Consider the following 23,491-nt stretch of genomic DNA (forward strand, 5'->3'; position numbering starts at 1 on the left):
TCCATGAGCTACGTCGATTCCGTTAAACAACTCTTCTTTTTTTTCTTTGAAAAAATTATTACAAAATAGGTTTTTTTTCAATTTTTGTTCGAAAAATATTTTTAAAAAAAAGATGGATGTCTCATATTGACAATATTTTTATACATATTTTTGTATGTTATCAGAAGTTTATAAGACTTTTTTTTTTTTAATTCATAATTTTACATTTCATATAAGTACTATATTATTCCCTTACGTTCACCCGCCCAAAATAGGGTCGAAAAATTAAGAAGAACTACCATTGACCCCAGTCATTTTGATATCCCTCTCGTTCCTGGGCCCGATCAATGCTGGGTATAATAGGTCTTGTCCAAAGTTTAGACTTGATCGAATAAATAAGGATCGACATATATTATCTATTTCTTATAGAAATATAAAAATGGTAGTTTGAAAATGTTTTCCACCCTCAACGTTAAGATGGCAGCCCTCCCAAATAAAAGCTAGTCACATATATTTTGCATGTAATGACAGTTACTCACTAAAGTTTAAGCGATTTTGGACTAATAGTTGTTATGTTACAGTCGTTTGAGTGAGTTGATTGTTTTTGTGAGAATGGACGAAATTGATGATTGAACTGTTATTAATTTTTTGTCTTTTAAATTTTAATCATTAAATAGAATAAAACATTAGCAGACATATAAGGGCTTGTTGTGTTAAAATTCCAGGCGTCTAAGTCAATCCAACTCGGACCGATTGAGTCAAAAACAAACAGTGTCTTGTGAACAATTATTTTTCCGGTAAAAACGCCGAGTACGTTTTTAAAACTTTTATTTTAAAAGTTTGTATCATTACATTGCTCCAAACTTTTCAGAACACCCAAAATAATTACTGAAATTATTTTTGAGAAGTGTTGTAATTTCCATGCAACACACGGTATGCATGAATAGTGTATACAATATAGGCATACATATAAAAAATGTCGACAAGGTTATTCCATTTTTGGTTGGAAACTGGTTTATCTGCCTTCTCGCCTTCGCATGTGTAGTAAATAGAGGTACTATTATTTTGATTTTTTTTCTGTGTGTGATAATGCAGTAATGTACATTCAGTTTAAATAAATTGCATACACATTTGGATGCAGAAGGTAAGAAATATCATACATACATTAATTATGTAGTTTATTTTTGTTACTTTTTAACACTCCGTTAGTGAAATGGTTTATTTTACACCCCAAGATTTATTAGAATTCTTCTTATTCTTTTCAATCTACATTTTATCGTCAATACTGTTTAGGAGTTATTCGTAAATTAAGCAATTTTTAATCGAGGTTTCAGTGAATTTAATTAACTATTTTCCTTAAACGTCGTTCCTTTGTTTTTCTTGTAGATTTCATGGGTTCTTCATTTTTTGGAAAATTTTCTATAAGTATAAATATATATATATATCTAGTCAAAACTTCAACTTGGTTGTTAAGATTATTTTAAAATAATGATTTTTTTTAGATGAATGTCTTAAACAAGTATTTTTAGCATCTTAACTGAAATTAAATAAGATATAAAACTTAAATAAGATAATTATTAAAATTCTACAACAGTATATCATGAAATTTTATCCTTGAAATTTATAATCCTTAAGGCCCAAGTCTTTATGCAAAATACGCTGTAATGACGTTTGTGGAACGCACAATTCCAAAGAACGACAAGGAAGAGACAACCCTGGGTTTTTTTTCAACAATTTGGGCTACACAGCAAATTTCTCAGTTGTTATTGAGCGACGTGTACGGGTTTTATTCTTCATATCACTAACATGTTCCAACAGCTCAAATTTATCCACTAGTTTCTGTATTGCGGTCCGACAAAGTGCTTTAGAACTACCTCAAGTGTTTTATTTTTACGAACCGTTTTCCCCATTTTTATAGTTAATTTTAATCATTTCAATGTATTGTTGAAGCGTGTAGCGTTCCATTTTTATTAATGGCGTAGTTTGTACCTGTCAAATGTAAACAAATTAGAGCTACAAAAGTGGCATCCATCGAAATAGCAGGCTATTCAAAATAATACCTCTTATTGGAAAAATCCCTTTATTAATGGTTTAATTTTTACTATTTTAATAATAATGACTAAAATATAAATGTATTTCTTTGGCATATTATAAAGTTCAAATGGCCACAGTTATATTATTCTTCAATACATAATTACCATGAGATTTTAATAGATGAAATGATAGTATGAATTAATAGTTGGTAATTAGAATGAACATTGTTATAATTAAGTAATGCAATTTCAGAGAGATTACAACTTGTACAATATATGAGTAAATCGTGTTTACTAGTAGCAATTGTCAATAAGCTGCAACTTGCATAAGCAAACTGTACACAGTGTACAGGTTAAAAATTAGATGATTAATTTAAAAGAAAGGTTATTCTGCACTTGTGATCAGTGTAATCATTGTTTAATTGATATATTAATGCTATTTTTTTTTTTCTATTTTCATTCAATTACTGAAATAAAATTATTGTCTGTCAAATTTTTAAGTCCAAATGCCCAGAGTTATATTACTCATAAATACATAATTATTACTGATAGGACGATTAGTTGGAATTGGAGAATCAGGTTTTTTTCTGGAATCGGCATCACGAAAATAATTTTTAATTTGCAATGCAGATTCTTATTTATTACTAGAAATTATCTAGTTTATGAAAAAAAAAATAGCCCATACAAAATTAAAGAATTTTTGCTTTTTACAAAAACATTTAATATTTGAAATTGAATGTAATTTTTATATTTTTTCACAAAAATTGAACATTCTTTATAAAACTTTGTATTTTCTTAATTTTGCTACTAAATAATTATTATTTTAGTTTTTTTTTTTTTTTTTTTCGAAGCAGCTTTGAACTTTTGAAATATTCTTCGAATTTTTTTATTTTTTTAAACAGATGTAGATTTTGGACTTTTTTCTCCAAAAAATTTAATTTGTTGATATAAGCCATGGATTTTTGAATTTTTTTTCCACAAAAATTATTTTTTATGAATAGCATTTGGAAAAAAAAAATTAAATATGAAATAGTGTATTTGATATATACATTTTTTTCCAAAAATCTACTGCTATCCCAAAATAATTGAATTTTTAGCAAAATTGTATTTTTTAACTAATATTTAAAATATAAAAGAATCAGAATTGGTAATTTTAATTAGAATCGCACCGGGATTTTATTTTGGTTTCGTCCCATCACTAACAATAATCATGCAGTTGGAATAGATCTAATACTATTTACTTATAAAAGATTTGTAGATAAAATATGTATGTTGTGTACAACTATTAAAATAAAAATGTAATTTTTTTTATTTTTTTTTTTTCTAAAAAAATTCCAAAATCCATAGCTATTCCAAAAAAATTAAATTTTTGGAAATAAAGGCATTTATTAAATTTTTGGAAATAAATTTTACATTTTTTCACAATTTTTTTTTATAATTCAAAATTTTATAGTTCTTCTCAAAAATTAAATTCAAAAATCCACAACTTTTAACTTTGTTAACAAAATTTAGCTGTTTGGAAAATAGTTTCAGAATTAATTTTCAAGTATTAAATTTTTGAGTAAAAAGCAAGAAGAGTGTTTTTTTTGGTGGGGTGGGGGGCTTACAGCTCCTCCAGTCCACCCCCAGCGGACGCCCCTATAATAAAGAAGGATATAATCAACAAAGTTCGATGATTATGTATATTATAAGTTATTAAGAGAAGCGTGATTTTAAATAATGCGTAGATTAATTCAAATATATATGTATCTAAAAACGACATGTATATTGTATAGGTCATACATTTGTCTATAAAAGTTATTTTTCGTGAGTATCTGTATATTGTATATACCTGCTTCTACTCATGGATTAACAACTTCATCCCAACTAATTAATCAATTATTTTCCTTCGATCAATACAACTTGAAATGTATCAAATTTCGTTTCTCACGATATGTTTTAATTCATTTAATGAATGAAGATGTTAAATCAAAATTATCCTCCTCTGTTATAAGAAGATGTTAATTAATGAATTTGCTTATTCATTTGGAAAAAAAAATTAGGGAGTATATTTATGTTCATAAAACAAAGTACATCTCTGAGTGTTTATTAATTTGAGTGTCGAATGAGGACACATTTTTAACGACGAGCTCATTAAAAAATGGAAAGTACTTGGTTATGTAAATAAAAAATGATGAATGTGTTTAGATTGTGTTGAGCAACGAGTGCGTGTTGTTAAAGCACAGCGAGTAAGCACTCTAGAGACTATAGTACTTCCTGTCTTACAAATCATATTAATTTTTCTATTTTATCAATGAAGCTGATAAACTTTGCTCCGTCTGTAAGAATTATATTGAATCCTCCTTGTATTTGTTCAACGAATGTAGTTGAATTCAAGATTAATGCGATTTTTCGAAAAAAAAAATTTTGAAGAATTAAATTTGTTTGAAATTTAACTTTCGAAATTTTTTCCAAGAAATTTAATATTCTAGCATGGTCACAAAAATAAAAATTTAATACGTCAAAAGAGTCAAACATCACTTAAAATTTAATATTAACATGATCATCAGGGTGTATCAAATGCCCTTATGTTCTTTGATTTTCTTGTATATTCTCCTAAATGTGTGACGTAGCGAAAAAAACATACGTGCAAAAACTAATCACAATTGGAGGTGGTCCTGAATGACCGCCGAGCGCTTGAATTTTTCGAAACCAAGCTGCAGTATAGTAAAAGTTGTATAGGGGTTAGTAACGCTATGGAAAAGATTATAAATCAAGAATATAAAGCATTTTTGGCGTCTATGAAATCACATTGGTTGGCATCATTTGGTGTTGTAGACAGAAAGAAAGTATCTATGAAGTGTAAAAAAATTATGTCGTCGATCTGAAGCATCAAATTTAAAACAGCATAAATCTTCAAACTTAAGCATCTTCCAAAGTCTCTACGTTTTTCTGAAAGTGACTCTGAGTCTACTGGGAGGTCGGATAGGATCAAGGAAATCGCCAAACAAAAGAAACATTACCACCATAGATTAATCTATACCGATATAACTGCCTTAATTCCTCACGACATTTAAAAAAAGCCCATCGATAGTCTTTGTTGCGACTCGTTTGAATATCAGTCCTGCTCAACAGGTTGCACTCACCAAAGTGGTGAGTGTACCTGTATTCGCAATACCACGCTGGGATACCAAACAGCTACCAACACTAAAAAAAAGTATAGTTGAAGAAACATTACTAATTTTAATTGGTAACGCCAGTGAAATCAAATTACTTGGTGTAGGAAGATATCTCTCAAGTAGGGGAAGTTTATCAGGTGATATAATTGCAGAACATACTCTTGAATTCTTAAACGAATGGCAGTGCAAGCAATCTATGTTTCGATACAACAACATTGAATACTGGACATATTATAGCTGCATGTATTTCTATTCAAAATTAAACTTGACCGTGCACCCTTGTGATCAGCATGGCGTCATCATGTTGGAGAGATAATTTGAAATAATGTTTTTCAATGTCTTGAAATTGAGACCTCAATGTCAGATGAAGTTTCTTTATTTAAAAGGCTCCAAAAGAATTGGAAACTTTTCTGTTGACATGAGCGTAGAAAATTATCAAAAGTTGACCGGGAAAAATACAATGTAGATATTAAAAAAATACTTTTATCTTACAAAACATGTGTCTTGGATTCATTACCAACAGTGACCTCATATTGTGGAGATGATTATAAGGAAATGGCACGACTATGTAGAGTTGTTCTCACATGCGAAGAGATAACAAAAGAAGAGCTTTATAAACAAGGAGCAATGCATAAAGCCAGATGGATGTTTAAAAATCTCTATTCAATTAAAGTTTTTTTTACTTGAAGAGCAAATTTCTTGAAATGGATGTGTAGCAACCAGTTATCAGTAATCAAAACTCAAGGATTTTGTAGTTTACGTTGCTTACATTTACTGTAGTTGGTGGCTCACAACTCAATTTGTGTGTTTTGCTTCTTGGTCGGATTTGTGTCTGTACAAGACTCTGCTGGAATACAAAAAAGTCAGCGAACCTATTTGAATAAATGCTTTGAAAGCCTTTAATAGGCATTTATGCTACTTACGGCAGAAATTGTTGGTGTGGGATTGTTTTGCGATAAAGTACCAGTTTTAGAACGAATGGCACTTGCAGATGTTTTAATAGCTATTTAGCCAACAAAGTTGCCGTGTGCTCCGATTCACCGATATGGGTCTGGCTTTGGAAAACCTTTTTTTTCTGGAGATAACGTCAAAAACAACAGTAGCTAATTTAGTGAACTAGGACTTTTTTCACCCATGAAACTTTGGAAAAAATATAGAAACATGGAAGAAGAACAAACATTTCATGATGTCTCAAGAAATTTGTTGAATGCATCAACGCTATTAATGATCCAGCAGAAAGAGCTATCAAGCTCGCCGCAGATTCCAAAATAGAAAAACAGTATCAAAATTTTTTGCAGGCTGTTGAACAAAATAGGAAAATAAATCCAAATTTAAGAAATCCATCAAAATAGTACTTCAATGCAAATATATTGTAATATAATAGATTTTCATTTTTCTAATTTAATGTTCAGAAAGGATGAAAACAAGAATTAGTTCATTCTTGTTCCTAGAATATATTATTTTTAAAAGGAAAACAATTATATTTTTTATATCATATATAAGCTACGATTATAAAACGTATAATTTTTGTTGTTATAGCACTATTATTTTTTTCCCAAATATATTTGGTAAGAGAGACAAACATTTTTTTATAAAAACTGTAAAACCTTAGGGATTTGGTCTGCCCCAGGATGGCCTCCAACTTCGCTGAGCTTTTGCATATATGTTTTCATGATGAGGTTTCATGCATTCATAGGGCATTTAAGGGAGTATGTACAATATTAAGTTATAGAAAAGAAGAAAGGAATGTTATGAAGACTAAAGTATTGTACAAAAAAATCTTTTAACTCTTATTTCGATCACTTTCTTGTATAATTCAAATCACGTCATTACTTATATTGTATCTCGAAACCTTTCCCCAGAAAAAAATCCTCAAAATCAATTGGTAGTTAGTCAATTCTTCTCAACATTAGAATGATTATTATTCAATCATTCTTGGCGTTTGTTCACATCTCCACAATAGTTCATTAGAATGAAACCCATGCACGTTCAAATGGAACTACGTAACTCAATGGACAGCGTGTTTGGAAGAAACTATTCTCTGGAACTCAATGTGTTTCAAATTTCATACGAAAAGAACCCGAAAAAATGATCAAAATCAGTTGGTAGTTTGCCAATTTTATGACAATTCTCCAAGCTAAGGAATGGATATTCAGAGCTTAACAAGAGCATATTATTATTCAACCAATCAGCGTTAAGGACACTGATTGGGAGAAAAGAAGCAGAAACATTGAGAACTGACAACTAAATACATAATTTATTTTTGTGAGGTGCCGCCGTGGAAAAGAAGTATACCAAATCGACAACTGACAATAAAACACGGTGTAAATAAGGTCCATGATTTGAACCTTGAAGGTGTTTCCTTTATTTACTTGAAGTATTTGTTGCAAAATGGAATGGGATCTAATCACTACCTATTTATTTATAAGTAGAGTTATTACAAAATAAATCATTTGAGTTCCCTTTTATGGTAACCTCATTTATTGGTGGAAAAGTTATCTTGTGATTCCTTAATAAGGCTTTTTACATCTTCTTCTTTCGAAAGGGGAAGAAATGCACTTCATTTTTTTTTCTTTTTTTTGGCACAGATTCTATTAGTATTCAATTAAGTATATTTTTTTTTAAAACCATGGATAGAACACGAGAATGTGTATACATTCCTATATATAGTATAAATATATTGAATTTCTTCTCATCTAGGCATACGTATATATATATATGTAAAATGTGGAGACTTCCTACATATATGTACAAAATAAAAAAACTATGTACTACCAAGGATATATATATATATATATCTAAATACATGATAACATTTAAACATATATATAGAAGCAGTAGCCAGTAAATAAATAACTTTACCATTGTTTCATATTATACCAATTTCAAAGAAATTGTGACAAGGCTTGTAAATAAAAGTGAGTAACATTTATCTAACATCTGCTGACAGTTTACTCACGAAAGTGTCAGCCATTTTGGGGCACAAGTGTTATGTAACAGTCGTTTGAGTGAGTTGATTTAAGTGTTTTGTGCAAATGTATGAAATCGAGTCTTGACTAAGTTTGGGGGTAGTTATATAGGGTAAATGAATATATAAATTGTAAGGGCGTCCACAGGGGGTGTGCTAGAGGGGATAAAAAATGTTACCAAAAAATTCAATTTTTGAGTTTCCACTCTTAATTTTTTTTTAATAAATAACGGTCGATTATCATTTTTAAATTTATTTTCCAAAAAAATTTATATTGACAATTTTTTTTGGAAAAAAATCCAAAAACCAAAATAATATATATAACTATAAATAATTCTGCGGACGCCCCTGAATTATAAATCAATTATCGACCTGTCATTAAATTTTTGTTTTTGAAAGTGTAGCCTTTAAATATATTCAAACACAAATAGACAGGGGATACAGAATTACACAAGTTTTGTATGTATCCCATGTTTCTAAGTGTACAAATCTCGGAGCAACAAGAGCTTGAAATAAAAAGTTTTATTACCAATAAAAATTTAGGTTTCAAGCTTTTGAATATTGGGGAAAATATCCACTTGAACGATCTCCTTGGCACTGGTGTCCGTACCAAGAAGGCTGCAGATACCATTGGCATCTATATCCAGTATGTATTCAACATCATTAAATCTATTACAGCCCCATACAGTCAAGAAAAACAAAAACTTCTGCAGCCACAATATGGCTAACTTCTGACCTACATCAATGTGTCGCTTTCTCGAGCTCTGACATCAACCCCCTGGACTTTGCAGTTTGGGCGTTTTTGGAGAAGAAATGTCTGTTGCACCTCTCATCCAAATTTGTTTTTCGCTCTGATTTTCCATCATGACAGCATGGTACGCTATAGACCTGACCTTCATCTTCAAGAGATGCACATCTGTTCACTGGCGTGTCGAAGCTGTTATTGCTTGTGAAAGGAGACATATGGAATACAAATATGGTATTTAAACATATCAAAAATTGGTTATGACCAGTCTTTTCCTGATTTCATACAAATCCCATTTATTGTAAATTAATCATTAAGCAAGTTTTGTTTCCCCACACTTTACGCAGGAATTACTCCGATGTGGAGCTCAATTTTACTCCGAGTCCAACAAAGACTTATACTTATAACTCTGCAACAAATCTTGATCCACATTAGTGGTTACTTTATACTTATATGTTTACTCTTCAAGAATAATTATAACAGCTTTTGAAAAAGAATACCATATTGCTGAAAACTCGATAAAAACTCAATTATTGTAATAATTGTATGATCTAAAACCTCATAGTAATGTCATATTCAAAATAACGACAATTGTCGTATATTTGTATAAAGTTATTATTTAATATGTACTACGTGGCACATTAAATAATCCAAAGATCCACAAATCTATCACTCCTACAATATGTATATGATAACTTATATTAAATTTATTATGAATGGATATTACTTAATAATTATTATTTTTACACAATATATACATAATCAAAGGACTTAACATTTACATTTGAGAATAATACTGTCCAAAATATAATAGTTAACATGGCCATATTATTGTTAATTTGTATTTATATATAATTTGTACTAAATTATTACTATTTTAGTAATAATATTTGAACACTAATGTAAGAGGTTGCGCTATTATTTTTGTATCAAAGTTCCGTGTTATCAAAATTTATTATTGTGATGGAACTACATATTATTCATATTGATAATACCATATAAATAGACAAATAGCAATTATTTAATTAATTACTCATTCAGAATAATTTAATAATTAAATTTAGTTTACTAAGAGATATTCTTCACGTAAGATACTATAAGTAAATTTTCAATGACAATATAAATTATTTCCTATTTATACTTTTGTAAATAAAGTTACGCCTCGACATTCAGTTTAATTTTGAGGCTAGAACAGATTAATTTTTTTTAATTATTTCTTATTGGATGAATAACTTTAACTTACGAGTTTTTTAACCGACAAATCATTACTGTATTTACTAATAAATTTATCAATTGACTAATTTTTAATAAATCGGAATGAATAAAAAAATTAGAATGACTACTCGGTAGAGCCCAAACTTTGTATTTTTAACATTTTGCATGACCTCTCCAAATTCAATCACAGTTTTGTATCTCATTTTGTTCAAAATAGAAATTGTGTGTTTCAACGTTTTGTATGATTTTAATCCCTCAAAATTCCGTTTGATTTATTCATCTCAATTTATTCAAAAGTTATGTTCGATTCTGTATTCCGAATAATTAGTGTGAGCTTGACTTTTGACCTCTGAATATTTAATGGTTTTTGAATATTAAGGTATATAACTTTCTTACAAAGTTCCATTAACATTGATTTTAACTTTTTCTGTAATACTGTTTTTTTTTAAAACTTGTTGTGGGTGACTTTGATTTTTCAAAATTAATGGTCTCTTACTTTACTAAAATATATTATCTTCATCAAAATCGATTAGTAACTTTTTCCGTAATCCTGCTTACAAACAAATAACCCGAAGCGAAAACAAAACCTAGATTAAACACTGTTGGAGGAGGTAATTCGATAATAAAGTACGACGTTACCTCACAAAAATATACGGTGTATTTTCTCCTGATGAACTTTCTTAGCGTTGATTGGTTGAATTAGAATTATGTCTTGTGAAACTGTGAACACTTCTCAACAATTATTGAATATCATTTCCATAGTTTAGAAGAATTTGGCCATAATTGACTGAATACAAAATTATTTTGTGTTCTTTTTCCATGTTTCATTTCGTATAAAAAGCTGCGTGATACAATAAAGGTAACGACGTAAAACATCTTTCCAAATATAACAGAATAAAAAAATGGATTTCAAACTAATTCTTTGAAAAAAACCATTAAACAACCGAACTTATTTAAGAAGTTAAAATAGATAGCTTATATAAATATAATCAGACTTATATTAAGCATTTAAACAAACAAAAAAAAACATTATTCTCTCTTAAAGCTGATTCTACTACTCTTAAATATTTATACAAACTCATCAATTTACATTTAATTTAATAATAGAAAAATATAATAAGGAACTTCATTTATTCAAAAATAAGCAATTAAAAAGTTGAGTCAGCAAAATGTTTACATCATAAGTAAATTACATATCATCTGACATTCGTTTCATATTTTAATTTTGGTAATAAAATTAGCACATTGAGATTTGAAGATTTTTTAATATCTATGACTCAATGAATACTGAATGTGTAAAATTTAAATATATTTTATAACAGACTAGCAGTAGTACTAACAATTGTCCGATGTTATTTGGTGTTGACAAACATATGAAATTTGTTTTAATAATAAAAAAGGTCACTCCTCCAGATGTTCTCATTATTAATCTACATTTTTATTGAGTACACTTTAACGTAGACACTCAATACTAAGATATTAGCTCCTCAAGAATGAAAGAATTGTGATAATAGCAGGAGAAAATTTAAAAAATCTTCAAGGTTGCCAAAAGGAAAGGAAAAAATACTTAGGATATACAACTCTAAATAAACAGCCTGTAAAAAAATATGACTAGATGAGCCAGGGAGCACATTAAGTTGTTGCTGAACCTAATTTAATGTCACATTTTTTTAAATTATTAAATAATGTACTTCCCAGTTTATATTTTTTTTAAATAAAAGCTGACCTAAACTCCTGCGATAATTTATAATTTTACACACTGTTTTTATAGATCAACTTTCCTTTTTTATGTGATGCACACAATATTGTTATTTCTTAGATCAAGTATGTGTGTGGGTTTTTTGTTTTTTTGTGCTTTTCTCCGAATCAATCGAATGTGCTTTATTAATTGGTTGATTTATAATTAACTCTTTTTAACCTGTTAATAATTATCAACAACTATTGAGCAATACCATTTCGTAGTTGGAAAGAGTTGGGTAACTGCTAATTGATTTTGGACATTCCTTCCCGGTTTCTATTCGGGGGAAATGTTGCGTGATTTAAAAAAAGTAAGGACGTGATGAGTAAAAAATACATGTCCTCCATTCTGATTTAATACTTTCTTCATTGAATTGGTAAGTTTATGAGAAAAGGAAAATATGTTCAGAAGAGAGTGAAATATAGTCTAATTGTAAGATTAAAGTAATCATACAGAGTCCCTGGAATATTGATTGTTTAGTAACACTGAAATAGAGGTAACCATTTATATATGTCTACTTTGTATGTTTAGAAAGCAAAAAGAAAACCAGGATTGGTGCTCTTTTACTTTACTTCTCTACACATTATTTTTTACTAGAAGCAGCAGTTTTTAAGTCAAGAAGGGGGAAATATTTCTTTCTGCATTAATATAAGAATATTAGAGCACCTTGTATTCTAAGCTCATACTGCACCAAAAACAATTAAACAAACTTCAAATCTATTTATTCTTTATTCCTCCTACGATTAGTAAAGTTCTAAAGAGTGAATTGAACATACGACCATGCTCTGATATCCTTAGTATACTCATACGAATCAAAAGAAACAATTGATTGTGAACAGCTTCATAAGGTAAGACGATCTCAATCCCTATCTAAATATAACAATATGATCATCATCATCCTCAATTATTTGATGACTACTTATGAAGAGTTATGTATAAGAGTATGTATAAAAGGAGAGAGAAAGTTCCGCCCAAATATCCCCTAGGACCTAGGGAGTGAAAGTCTTCTTTTTTGGCTTTTAAGGGAAGAAGAAATAATGGAGAGAGGAGAGATGCGAAAGCACCAAATATATGAATGTTTATTTTTTATCAAAATAGTTGGATGCAATGATCTAAGATGTCAAAAAAGGACATCTAATATTTATATATCTATATGCACGTTTTAATTGGATCACAGCATCTACATGGGCTACCCAGAGAATAAGCATGCTCCTGTTCGTAAAAACAGCTCATTTATATGTGGGACTCTGTGTATTTGCATGGCAGTATCCGTTCTCAGCTCAGTTGCTCTTGTCTACTTAACTGTCATCATTTATCTTCCCTCCTCAAGGGAGTTGTCCTCTGGAATAGGAGAGCAAAATGTCATGTGTACAACTGTGGAAAAAAAGAAAATAGTTGATGATGTGTTGGCTTGCAAATGGAGTTCATGTGGAGAGTGGTGTTTATCCAAAGGCGGTGGAGCGTGCACACATCTCTATGTTAGGAAAGTGTTCAACTAATGTTATTCTAAATTGACTATCCTTTTTATCAATCACTTTTGAGTACTGGGAATCAATGTTAATCATAAATAACAAACAAAAATAGTAATTTAGAATAACATTGGTCTACATACTGCAGTGTGAGAAGTAATGGAACAGATATGGAACTAAAAGGCTGTAAGGATTTAGTAGACAAAACATGCGCCTCCCTAGACATGAGCAAGATATCCACTAATAATTGCAAAGAAGATCATCAATGCACAAAACTAGATAAGCTTTTTCGATGCACAGATGGACTTTGTTATAATATTAGTCAAGTATATACTTGTCACTGGAGACCTGAGGATGTGGAAAGGTATCCTCCATATGTGGATTGTATTAAAAAAAGAAATTGTATTGAGCTGGAGGGTAACTATGAGTGTAATCAAGGTAGATGTACACAAATTAAACATTGGAGTTGTGAGAGAAGATGTAATCAGTTTCCCTCTAAAGACAGTAATAATATTATAGTTGCAAGTGATCGAATTCTATTTGCAAACTGTGAAGAAGCAATAAATACGCGTACAGGACAGATCATATGGAAGAAGGAGAATCATCCCGGCAAGACATTGATTTCCTCATGTACAAATTTAAGTCCTCAATCCGATATGATGCATGCAAAAGATTGTATAAATGGCTCTTTAATCGACTCAAAATCATTGGAGGGGGGCTCAAAACTACACCACTCTGATGTCTTTTTTTTGATAAACATGGTCCAACTCATAAGCTAGATGGGAATGGGGAAGAGATCCCATTTGAAAAGGACATTATCATTTTTGAAAAGTCGCGGCTTATGATTAATACAGACGGATGTGTCAATACTTTAAAAGGAGAATGTAATGAATTTTATAAAGTGCATGGGCAAGACGGACGAAACTCAACCTCTCCGTCACGTTTCCCATGTTACTATGCTCCCTCTAATCCAGACTACGTGGTTGTCAAATATGATTTAAATAAAACCAAATGGTTATTCCTCTTATTTTTTGTGGTCCCGTCCTGCCTTCTCATTATTTCATGTAGTGTACTTTTCATATGTTCACGTGTATTGACGGTCGACAACTCTGGTCAAATGAATATGGAATGTTGTCTGCCTAATACTGATAGCGTAGGAGATGTACAGGAGAGTGAAGAGTATAACAGTAATGCTACAACATAATTTTGAGGGGGAAAACCCTACACCGCCCATATAAAATCATTATATTCTTGATTGACGTAGTACAAATATACCAAACTTATCAATAATTATATCATTATAAATTAACCACTTTTCAATCTGTCTAAATAATTGTCCTTTCTTTCAGGAGTTTTAAAGATTTCTTCAAAATGGGTGAGTCCGAGGATGGGGATGTCGAACCAATCAAGGCAACTAGATTAGAAGAAATTAAGTACTACACTTCCGTCACACTCGGTACACTTTGCATCGTCTGTATCTTTGCATTTTTATTTTTGGTTCCATTTGTTCTGGATCCCGCTATTTCAACTCTAAGTCATCAATTTCGCGATAATCCTATAACCTGTAAAGCAAGCTATGTTCAAGCCAAGATTGGAAGCTCAAAGTGTAATTGGAGTTCCTGTCGTGAGGGCTGCACTGCAACAATGTACAAATGCTATCAAGTCCGCGTTATCTATAGTCTTCGTCCGTATGTAAACGGAACCAAGGCTTCAGCTATTACAGATTGGGTGGATTTAACACGATTTGATGAGAAGGAAAATTCAACCGTTCGTGACACGCCTCTCCTTATTAATATTAAGGGGTGTGGGTATCCTCCAACCGTTAATTGTCAAAGTTTTACAGAGCATTATGAGCAAGTCATGCTCAATGATGACGTTTTTGCCTGCTATGTATCTGAACTTAATCCCTGGATTGTTCTTGAGGAATATAGTTTCAGTGAGACTGTGGGTAGCGTTGTCGCCTCCATTGTAATTCCGAATGGGCTCTTCCTAATATCTCTTATCGTCCTTTTATATTGGTATTGTCCGTACTGTCAAGCAAGATGTCACAAGTATGAAACCCAAAATGATGAAGATGATATTATGGATCAAAAGGATGAAGATGAGTAAGTTCCTCTCGATTAAAGTCCTTTTTTTTATTTTAATGCATTATACAAATCACTTTACAATAGGTAATATATAGCTATGTCAATATTGAGTTGATCAAAAAAGTAGAAAAACCTTTTACTTTTCTTTAAAATACATATTTTTTTAATGAAATATGTTAACATCCGTTACCCACCCAACATAAAACACGTCATTACTTTTATTGAATCACACAGCCTTTATTTCGAAAAGAAACTGGGGAAAATGTCCCAAAATCAGGTGATAGTTCGGCAATTCTTCCCAAATATCAAATTATGAAACATAGGCACCTGACAACAACAAATGTACATTGTATTTTGATATCAACTGTCGATTTTTCTGCTTCTTTTCCTCTTATGACTATTTCGAACGAGGATTGGTACAATTTGAATGCTTTTGGTAAGCTGTGAGTAATTCCTAAATATTAGTAAGTCATTATTTCATAATTGGAAAGAATTGTCTATCTCCTATCACCTGAACCTTTTGTCTCTTTCTCTGTAGATGAAAGGCTGCTAGATACAATCAAAGTAAAGACGTGTTAAGTGGAAGTAAACTTAATAAAATAACTTTTTTTTGATCACTTTCAAATCTTTAATTTGCCTATTTTATTTGTAACACATATTGGAAAATGTACATGATTTTAGTGAAAAATCCAAGTACATATTTACAATATGTAGGTCTTAATTAATCATTCATACCAATATTAATTTATTGATATTCTTTTTTGTTATTTTAATTATTATTAATCTTAATTTTAATCACATCAATTCTTTTTCCCAACACCTTTCCCAAAATCAAAATTTGTAGGTTACGAATTTTTACTCCAACACTCGGGAAAATTGCTGGTGTTTGCCATCCCATTCAAGCTAACGGTATAAATCATTCCATTATTTTGAACGACCAAAAAACCCGAACGTAAACCCTCAAACATTCACACACAAAATAGAAAAAAAAACGTATTAGAAAACATATCTGTTATTTTCTTCCCCATAATAACTTCTTACATTAGTTAGAGAGGAAAAAATCTCACGTTCTAATCAAAAAGCTTTTCCTAAATGTAGAGAGTTTCGACTCTCTACTCCTGAGTTCACTCTTTACTGCATACTTTTATCGTGAGGTTATTTTTACTGATTTTTTTTTTTTTTTTGTCCTTGACTTCATAGTTATTCACCCTTGCTATGAATTCATTACTACTGTGATGTTGTATAGATGCTAAGTCTAATAATAAGTGTATATTACTTAGGTAGTCCAGATGGATATTGTACTTACATCCAAGAGAGTATGCCAATGTTATGTATTAGCTTCATATTTCATATTTACCTTTTCCTTATTCTTTTGTTGTGTCTTTCTTTTGAGTATCCCTTGATCTTTAAAACATTCCAACTCAAAGGATCAGTGTTGCCAGGTGGGGTTATGATACATGGGCTATAACCACTTCTAAAGTTGGCTAGTTTCAACAACAAATGGCTAAAATATTTAATGGTTGATTGCTTGAGGGGATTAATCATTTTAGGGTTTCTAAATAGAGGGACGTGATTTTTAAATCCAAATAATTTAAAGATAATGGTTATTACAATTTATTTCCCGAAATATATTCAGCAATTCAAAAATCCATTGCTCTTAACTAGAACAATGTAGCTCAATGAACTCGCGGGAAATTTTATTTTTTTTCAACTCAATTTACAAAGGTTCGCGCCCCAGTCGTTTCTAAATAAGGAAATATACTTTATATAAATACACTTCAAAGAAGATTCCTAGGTCAGATGAAGTAGATATAATTCTATAATGTTTACATATAGATACTTAATCAGTGCAAATCCATCTGACCAACTGAAGGAACACTAAAAAGAAATAATCTTTTCTTCTTAATAACAGGACCCATAGTTAAGTCATTCATTCAAACCAATGCCCTCCAGCTTCAGACAAAGGTTCCAATTTTTCCTGAACCAGGCACTGGTCTAGAACTCCTTGTACATTTTGCCCAGTGCCTCGAGAAGGGAAGACTACAAGGAGTCAAAAGTATTATGTGCAGCTTCGTAAATTCAATAATCTTCTGGATTTGTATTTCTTTATAGAAATATGAAAATGTGCAATATAAATATACTTTAAGAAATTGTATTCATGTCCTTTTTGAAAACGGAGCAAAAGTTTAATATTTTATATTTTATAGCTTCATTTATTTATTTAAAAAATAAATTATGAAATAGCCAAGACGTATCAAGTCAGAGGAGGGAATCAACAGCTGATAAAAAAAATATATATAATACTTTTGTGTAAGGAGGTAACACCAACCAGTTCAATGGTTTTTATTCAGCATGGCAAGTTAAAAATCAGCTAAATCTAGCCAAAAAATCACCTACCCTGGCAGCACTGCAGAAGAGAGATCATGAATCATGGACTCAACCATCCCAAATCATTTGGCACTTTAACGTAGCAATGGTGCATAAAAGAAGGGATTTTGTAGCATTAAGTAATTAAGTCAACTGCTCGTAAGTTAAATGAACTTACATATTTACAGCAATTTAAATTTTGAGACAAATAGCCTTAACCATCTTTAATTCAAAATCTTCTTTCATGCATATTTTATTAGGAATCATTCTTTCTGCTCTATTTAGAAAGTTTTATTGTTATATATTATTATTTTTACATGTTCCTTGTCCAATATTGTATGTAGATTAAGATTTTTCTTCCAATTTCTAAGAAAGAAAACAAAACCCCTTCCCTATTGCGTGCTCCTGCTCTACTATTCTAACTAATAATATGTACATAGTAACCACCCCTCCACTTGAAGAAGAACGAAAGACGCTCGCGTGAAAAGCCTTTAAATGGTCAAATCATTGTTATTATTATGTACTTTTTGGGCTTTTTTAACGCCTTCTTGCCTACCATTACTGTTCTATTTTATTTATGTTTTAATTCTTTTAGGAAGAATAAGTTGTTAATCTTACTTCATCCCTTTCCTTCTTATTTAGGGGTTTAACTCACCTAGTACTTAACTTAGGTACATGCATAGTAATATGATGTTATATGTATGTACTTCATAATAGAGTATTTTCACGTGACGTCATCATTCCTAATGTCGGACATTTTAAGAGCCTATGCAATCAAGATATATTGCAATAAAAACCCTTTTGTCAATCATATTTAGAAAAATAGTCAATCATTTGAGGTCAAAATGAAACAAATAAATCTCATTCAACCTTTACCTCTCTATTGCCTAAATTATATATCAGAGCCTTTAATGTACTAAAAGTATGCTTATTACATCATAAGAGAGTGGTCAACGCACAAGAATAACCATAATGGCGTCCTCCATCCAATTAAAACAAGACAGGCTCTTATATTTGAAACACTCAGAAAAAGTGGAATTTCCGTCAAAAAGTTTAAATTACTCCGTGGAATTTTTTTCATCTGATATACACTTTACTTAAAGCATGGCCTTTTCACATTTCATAATGGCTTCCCTCATAATTATTGTTTAAAATCCTACTGAGTTTTTGTGCAATACTACCGCCGTGCCGAAACGTGTTAATCGTTGTACAGTCATTATAGGGTAGTTCACGACTTGTCCCCAGATACACTGCACCAGTATTACTGCAAAACTCAATAAAAATTTTAACGATAATTATGACCGAAAACATTACACTATGAAATGTGACAAATCCAAGCTCAAAGCAAAGTTTATTTGACACAAAAATGATGCAACTGACTATTTTGAATTTTTAGACAACTTTTGGTGTTTAAAATTTGAGATGGTGTCAGTTTTTGATTGGTTAGAGGGCGCCCTAGTTTCTATTCGTGTACATTAAACAGATCATCAACAATCTTATTTTATTATTGTGGATGTAGGTTTTAAATAAATTTACAATTAGTCTGGATTTTTTTTTTTTTTTTAAATATCCTACTTTCCTAGTCCTCCATCCTTAAAGAAAGAAAGAATAATTGTACAAATCTGGCTATTTTCAGTCCATATTACTTTGATTTAATTCAAATATCCCGGTTTATCATTGGTATTTAGTAGTATTCATTGAAAAAGTCAGGGATTTTTATTTATAAAACCATTTGATGAAATTTAACGAAGATTTATTGCACAATTGTTCATTGTATGTTGTAAAAATATCAACTTTGAATCCTCCAGATGATGTTTCCTTCAATTATGACACGATTTAATACGTTTTCTAACATAGAATGTTTTCATTGACGTCATGATTGACGGAAACGTCATATTGGTGCTCACATTTGATATTGTTACTACACACACTGGAAAAAGGAACAATAAACCTTGATCAAACTCCATCTAATGGCTTTATAAATAAAAAAAACGTAGCATTTACATTGAATACAATTTGATGTCAATGGTAAACAGTGATATTTAAATTAAATCAACGTAATATATATTGAAAATCCCTATAAATGACTAGATTGGTACGATTGTGTTAACTTTTTGATCGAATAGGGATGATAAATTAGAGACTAATATCATTTTTTTTTCCATGATTAACGTTTACTTATACTCACTAGACGAATATAAGATTGAATAAAGATGTAATAACATATTTTAATACTTTTTTGGGTCTGATTAATTATAAAACTATCCATTTGAAATGTAAATTTACATAGAGTCCTTGTTTTTGTTGGTCATTTTGACCTCCAATAGTTCACTATTTTCCTAATATTAAGAAAATAAGGGGTTTCATTCATTTAAAACTGGGTTGTGTAGGTCCCCAAAATGACTGATATCAAAATTGTGACGTCACGTGAAAGGGTACTATAGCTAGCTCCTATCGTATGTTGTATGTAATATTAGTAATGTACCCTCTCTTCGTTAAAACATTGGCGAAGAAATGTTTATTTTCCCGTCTCTGCATCTGTATGTAGCTCCTGAGGAAAATGCATAGTCATTAATACGGATCCTCTATGACTTTTCCTCCTGTTTTATTCTGTACTACTCATTACTTTACTATTAATACATATTTATTTGTTGTAGATGATATTTATACATATATGTATATTATAAAAATCAGCTTTAGTGAACTTTGTCATATGTTATTCCAGTGTGGATAAGGGAACAAACAGACTTATACTACAATTGTTTCCAATTACACAATGATAATAATGAGTTTACTTGAGACTTTTATTTCGTTATTTATTATATGCCCTCATGTCGTTTTAGTTTCTATATTTATTTGTTTTGTTCATAGATTGATACTCGTATGAGCAAAATCCTACGACCTTTTATTAATGCTCGTTATACTTGAATGATATAACAATTTTAAGGGATGTGAAAATTGATCTAAATCCTCGTGAATCTAACTCAAAAAGAAAATTATATGCTGGCAACTATGATAGACCACAAATCTGCCGCATAGTTCGGAATCTGCATCAATAATCAGTCTTTTTCCTCCCCCTTTCAGTTCTTTCTCTGATCAGTCCGTCCTGACATTTTTATCATTCATCAGCCCTACACGTCATTACCTTTATTATATCACGCAAACGTTATTCCGAATAAAAACAAAAAAATATAATTATTATACAATCATTCTTGAGAATGGTTAAGAGCTGAAAAGGAGCTAATTCTAATTATATCAATCAATAATCAAAACATTAATTAGAAGACGAAAAAAACCCAGAAAAATCGAAAGCCTGGCCACTAAATACATTGTATATTTTTGTGTTAGAGAGGTAATGCCGTGTCTAAAGATTGATAATTTGATCCTCCAGTCCTATTGAAGAAAATATATAAACGAAGAAAATAATGAATCATAGGTAGAATGTATACTGATTTAGTGTGAACCGTTATTGCCACTCGCTTCTCACTTACACTTTATGTATTTTCTTCTCAGGGAAAGATGTTATGATAAAACTTCAACCGCTCTTAAATGAGTTAGTAGTTAGTAACTACGTCATTTAAGCTCTTGTAATTACCCGATAAGGACATCAGTTTTTTTTGTTTTTTTTATCGATCCACATTGACGCATAAAATATTTCCTGCGGTATGTAAAAATAAAATGAATCAAAAATTAACATGGTATCTTGACCATTTGAAGAATTTTTGGGGGAAGAGCAGCTTATCTATCTTTAGATGATATTGCTGCAGGCAGCTGTGAGACTAAGGAAATAAACAATAATCACACTTTGTATCTGGTAATGATATAGTTTGGAATTTTGAGTGAGTCCGACAAGGAATTTCATTTATAGCTCCTAAGGACTCTCCATCATTTATGTGTACACGCATTAGTTATTACTATAAATGTGATAACTAAAAACGCTGTGTATATTGCCAAATAGGAAAAACTGCTCTCACTTTGTAAGACATATTTCATACACCTCTATTATATAGTTCCTTGCTTTCTAATACGCTTTAATTTTCAAAATAGGGAGACATAATGATTAATTTACAAATATATTTCAAGTGACGAGGATATACTTTTTTTTTTTTTTTAAATGAGTGCTCACGAAGAATTGTATAATTTTCACATCCTTAATAATAATATACATATAGGCACTGGGCACATAACATGTCGTGGCCTGCATGAGGAAGGTAAGAGGGTCCAAGTATGTATGTACGTATGTAGTTTCATTCAATGCTTGTCTTTACGGAAATGCTTTTGTGTATTGATATACTAAATACTTAATAGTAAACTTGCATTGAAAATATCATGAACTTTTTTACTTAATATTTAATTTGTATATATATTTAGAACTAACCGAGATTTTTCTTTTTTGCTTTCTTTTTTCTATCCAACATCCAAGACTGGACTTGGCGGAAGAAGATCAGACCGATTAGCCCTTGCTTCAAAGATGAACAGAGACATAAATACTATCACCATCCTCCCTATAATTCCAATGGCTGTTCATCGATCTCGGAAAATCAAATTTGGAAGAGTCTTTACTCTTCCACAACCTCCTAAATATGAAAGAGTGTGCTTATAGGAGGAGTTGAGAACATGAAACGACAAGGATCTTACTCTTCATCCCTCTCCATAATATTTGATAAAAAAACACCAACACTTATATATAACTTACGTCATTGTTTCATCACGTGGGATTTTATAGTTTTGTTTCGAATGATGTGTTTTCGGAGGTAAACTATCGAAACATGAAGCATTAAAACATTAGATAATAATCCATATTATGTATATCTTGAAAAAAATTTGAAGCAGATTTCCTTCTACAAGAATAAGAATATAAAAAATAATGACTTGTATATGTCATTATTAATTTATATTCATCCGCCCAAACAACATTTAAAAAAAAAGGTTTAGATGACTTGACGCATTCTCATATTTAGTTCTTATACATATTGATATTATTTATTTACTCATTGCATAGCTGATATAATTAACAATGATATTATTAAATGTCCTCCAATGATCAAGAGATAAATTACAACCAAATTTAATTTTGTGATTTTGTTTTATGACTTGAACAAAAATAGAAATATTATGTGAACAATATTTTGCTTCGTTTGTGATATAAATATATTTAGCAAAACTATGACTTGAAAAAAAAACTATAACACATTTTCATCTCTTATTTAATCTTTTCCATTAAAAAAAACTTTTTTTAACTTTATCTTAACAAAACTTTATTACTACTCAAATAGTATTAATATTATAATTATTATTTTATAATACAAGTTATACTTATAAAGATATTTTATTCATATAATTTATAAGATGAAAAGAAAAATATGTTAAAAAACATTTTTTAAGCCTTAAAACAATATATGTTATGTTATGTTCAAGTATTTTTTTTTTTTTTTGGTATTTATATACTTTGGGTCAATCCATCAGAAATTTACAGAAGAGTTTATGAATGGATACCATTGGAATTAAAAGTTGATAAGTCAAATTGTCTATCATTGAGAAATTTAATAAAAAAAAATGTCAGATCTGTAGCTTAATTCCAATCTGAGGTATTTCTTTTTATGATAAATTTGATCTTAAAGACTTTTGGTAGAGTTTTACACAAATCCAATCATCCCTAATAAGCAAATTGTTCTGTCGTAGAGATTAATGCATTTTATGTGCTGTTCAAACCGACAGGTGGTCCCAATTCA

At 30.4% G+C, this 23,491-nt stretch overlaps 2 protein-coding genes across 4 annotated transcripts; both read left to right on the forward strand.

The window, feature by feature from the left end:
- The first annotated feature begins 1,063 nt into the window (after positions 1-1,063).
- On the forward strand, positions 1,064-22,864 carry LOC121124115 (protein tipE). Of its 3 annotated transcripts, none has more exons than XM_040719228.2 (4): positions 1,064-1,123; positions 14,655-15,410; positions 16,237-16,301; positions 22,183-22,483. In XM_040719228.2, exons 2-4 carry the CDS (start codon positions 14,677-14,679, stop codon positions 22,338-22,340), a joined length of 957 nt encoding a protein of 318 aa, XP_040575162.1. In that variant the 5' UTR covers positions 1,064-1,123; positions 14,655-14,676; the 3' UTR covers positions 22,341-22,483. The 3 variants fall into 3 exon arrangements, with proteins under 3 accessions (XP_040575162.1, XP_040575163.1, XP_071747050.1); XM_040719229.2 differs by lacking the exon at positions 1,064-1,123 and adding an exon at positions 12,415-12,684 and having other exon boundaries at positions 22,183-22,669; XM_071890949.1 differs by lacking the exons at positions 1,064-1,123; positions 16,237-16,301 and adding an exon at positions 12,415-12,684 and having other exon boundaries at positions 22,183-22,864.
- On the forward strand, positions 12,905-14,648 carry LOC121124116 (uncharacterized). The gene is given in 3 exon segments (XM_071891158.1): positions 12,905-13,323; positions 13,434-14,057; positions 14,060-14,648. Coding segments are annotated over 3 exon segments (1,377 nt in total). The 5' UTR covers positions 12,905-13,020; the 3' UTR covers positions 14,510-14,648.
- Positions 22,865-23,491: the final 627 nt, after the last annotated feature.

This window comes from Lepeophtheirus salmonis, chromosome 9 (assembly GCF_016086655.4).
Source record: "Lepeophtheirus salmonis chromosome 9, UVic_Lsal_1.4, whole genome shotgun sequence".
In the NCBI taxonomy this organism is placed as follows: domain Eukaryota; kingdom Metazoa; phylum Arthropoda; class Copepoda; order Siphonostomatoida; family Caligidae; genus Lepeophtheirus; species Lepeophtheirus salmonis.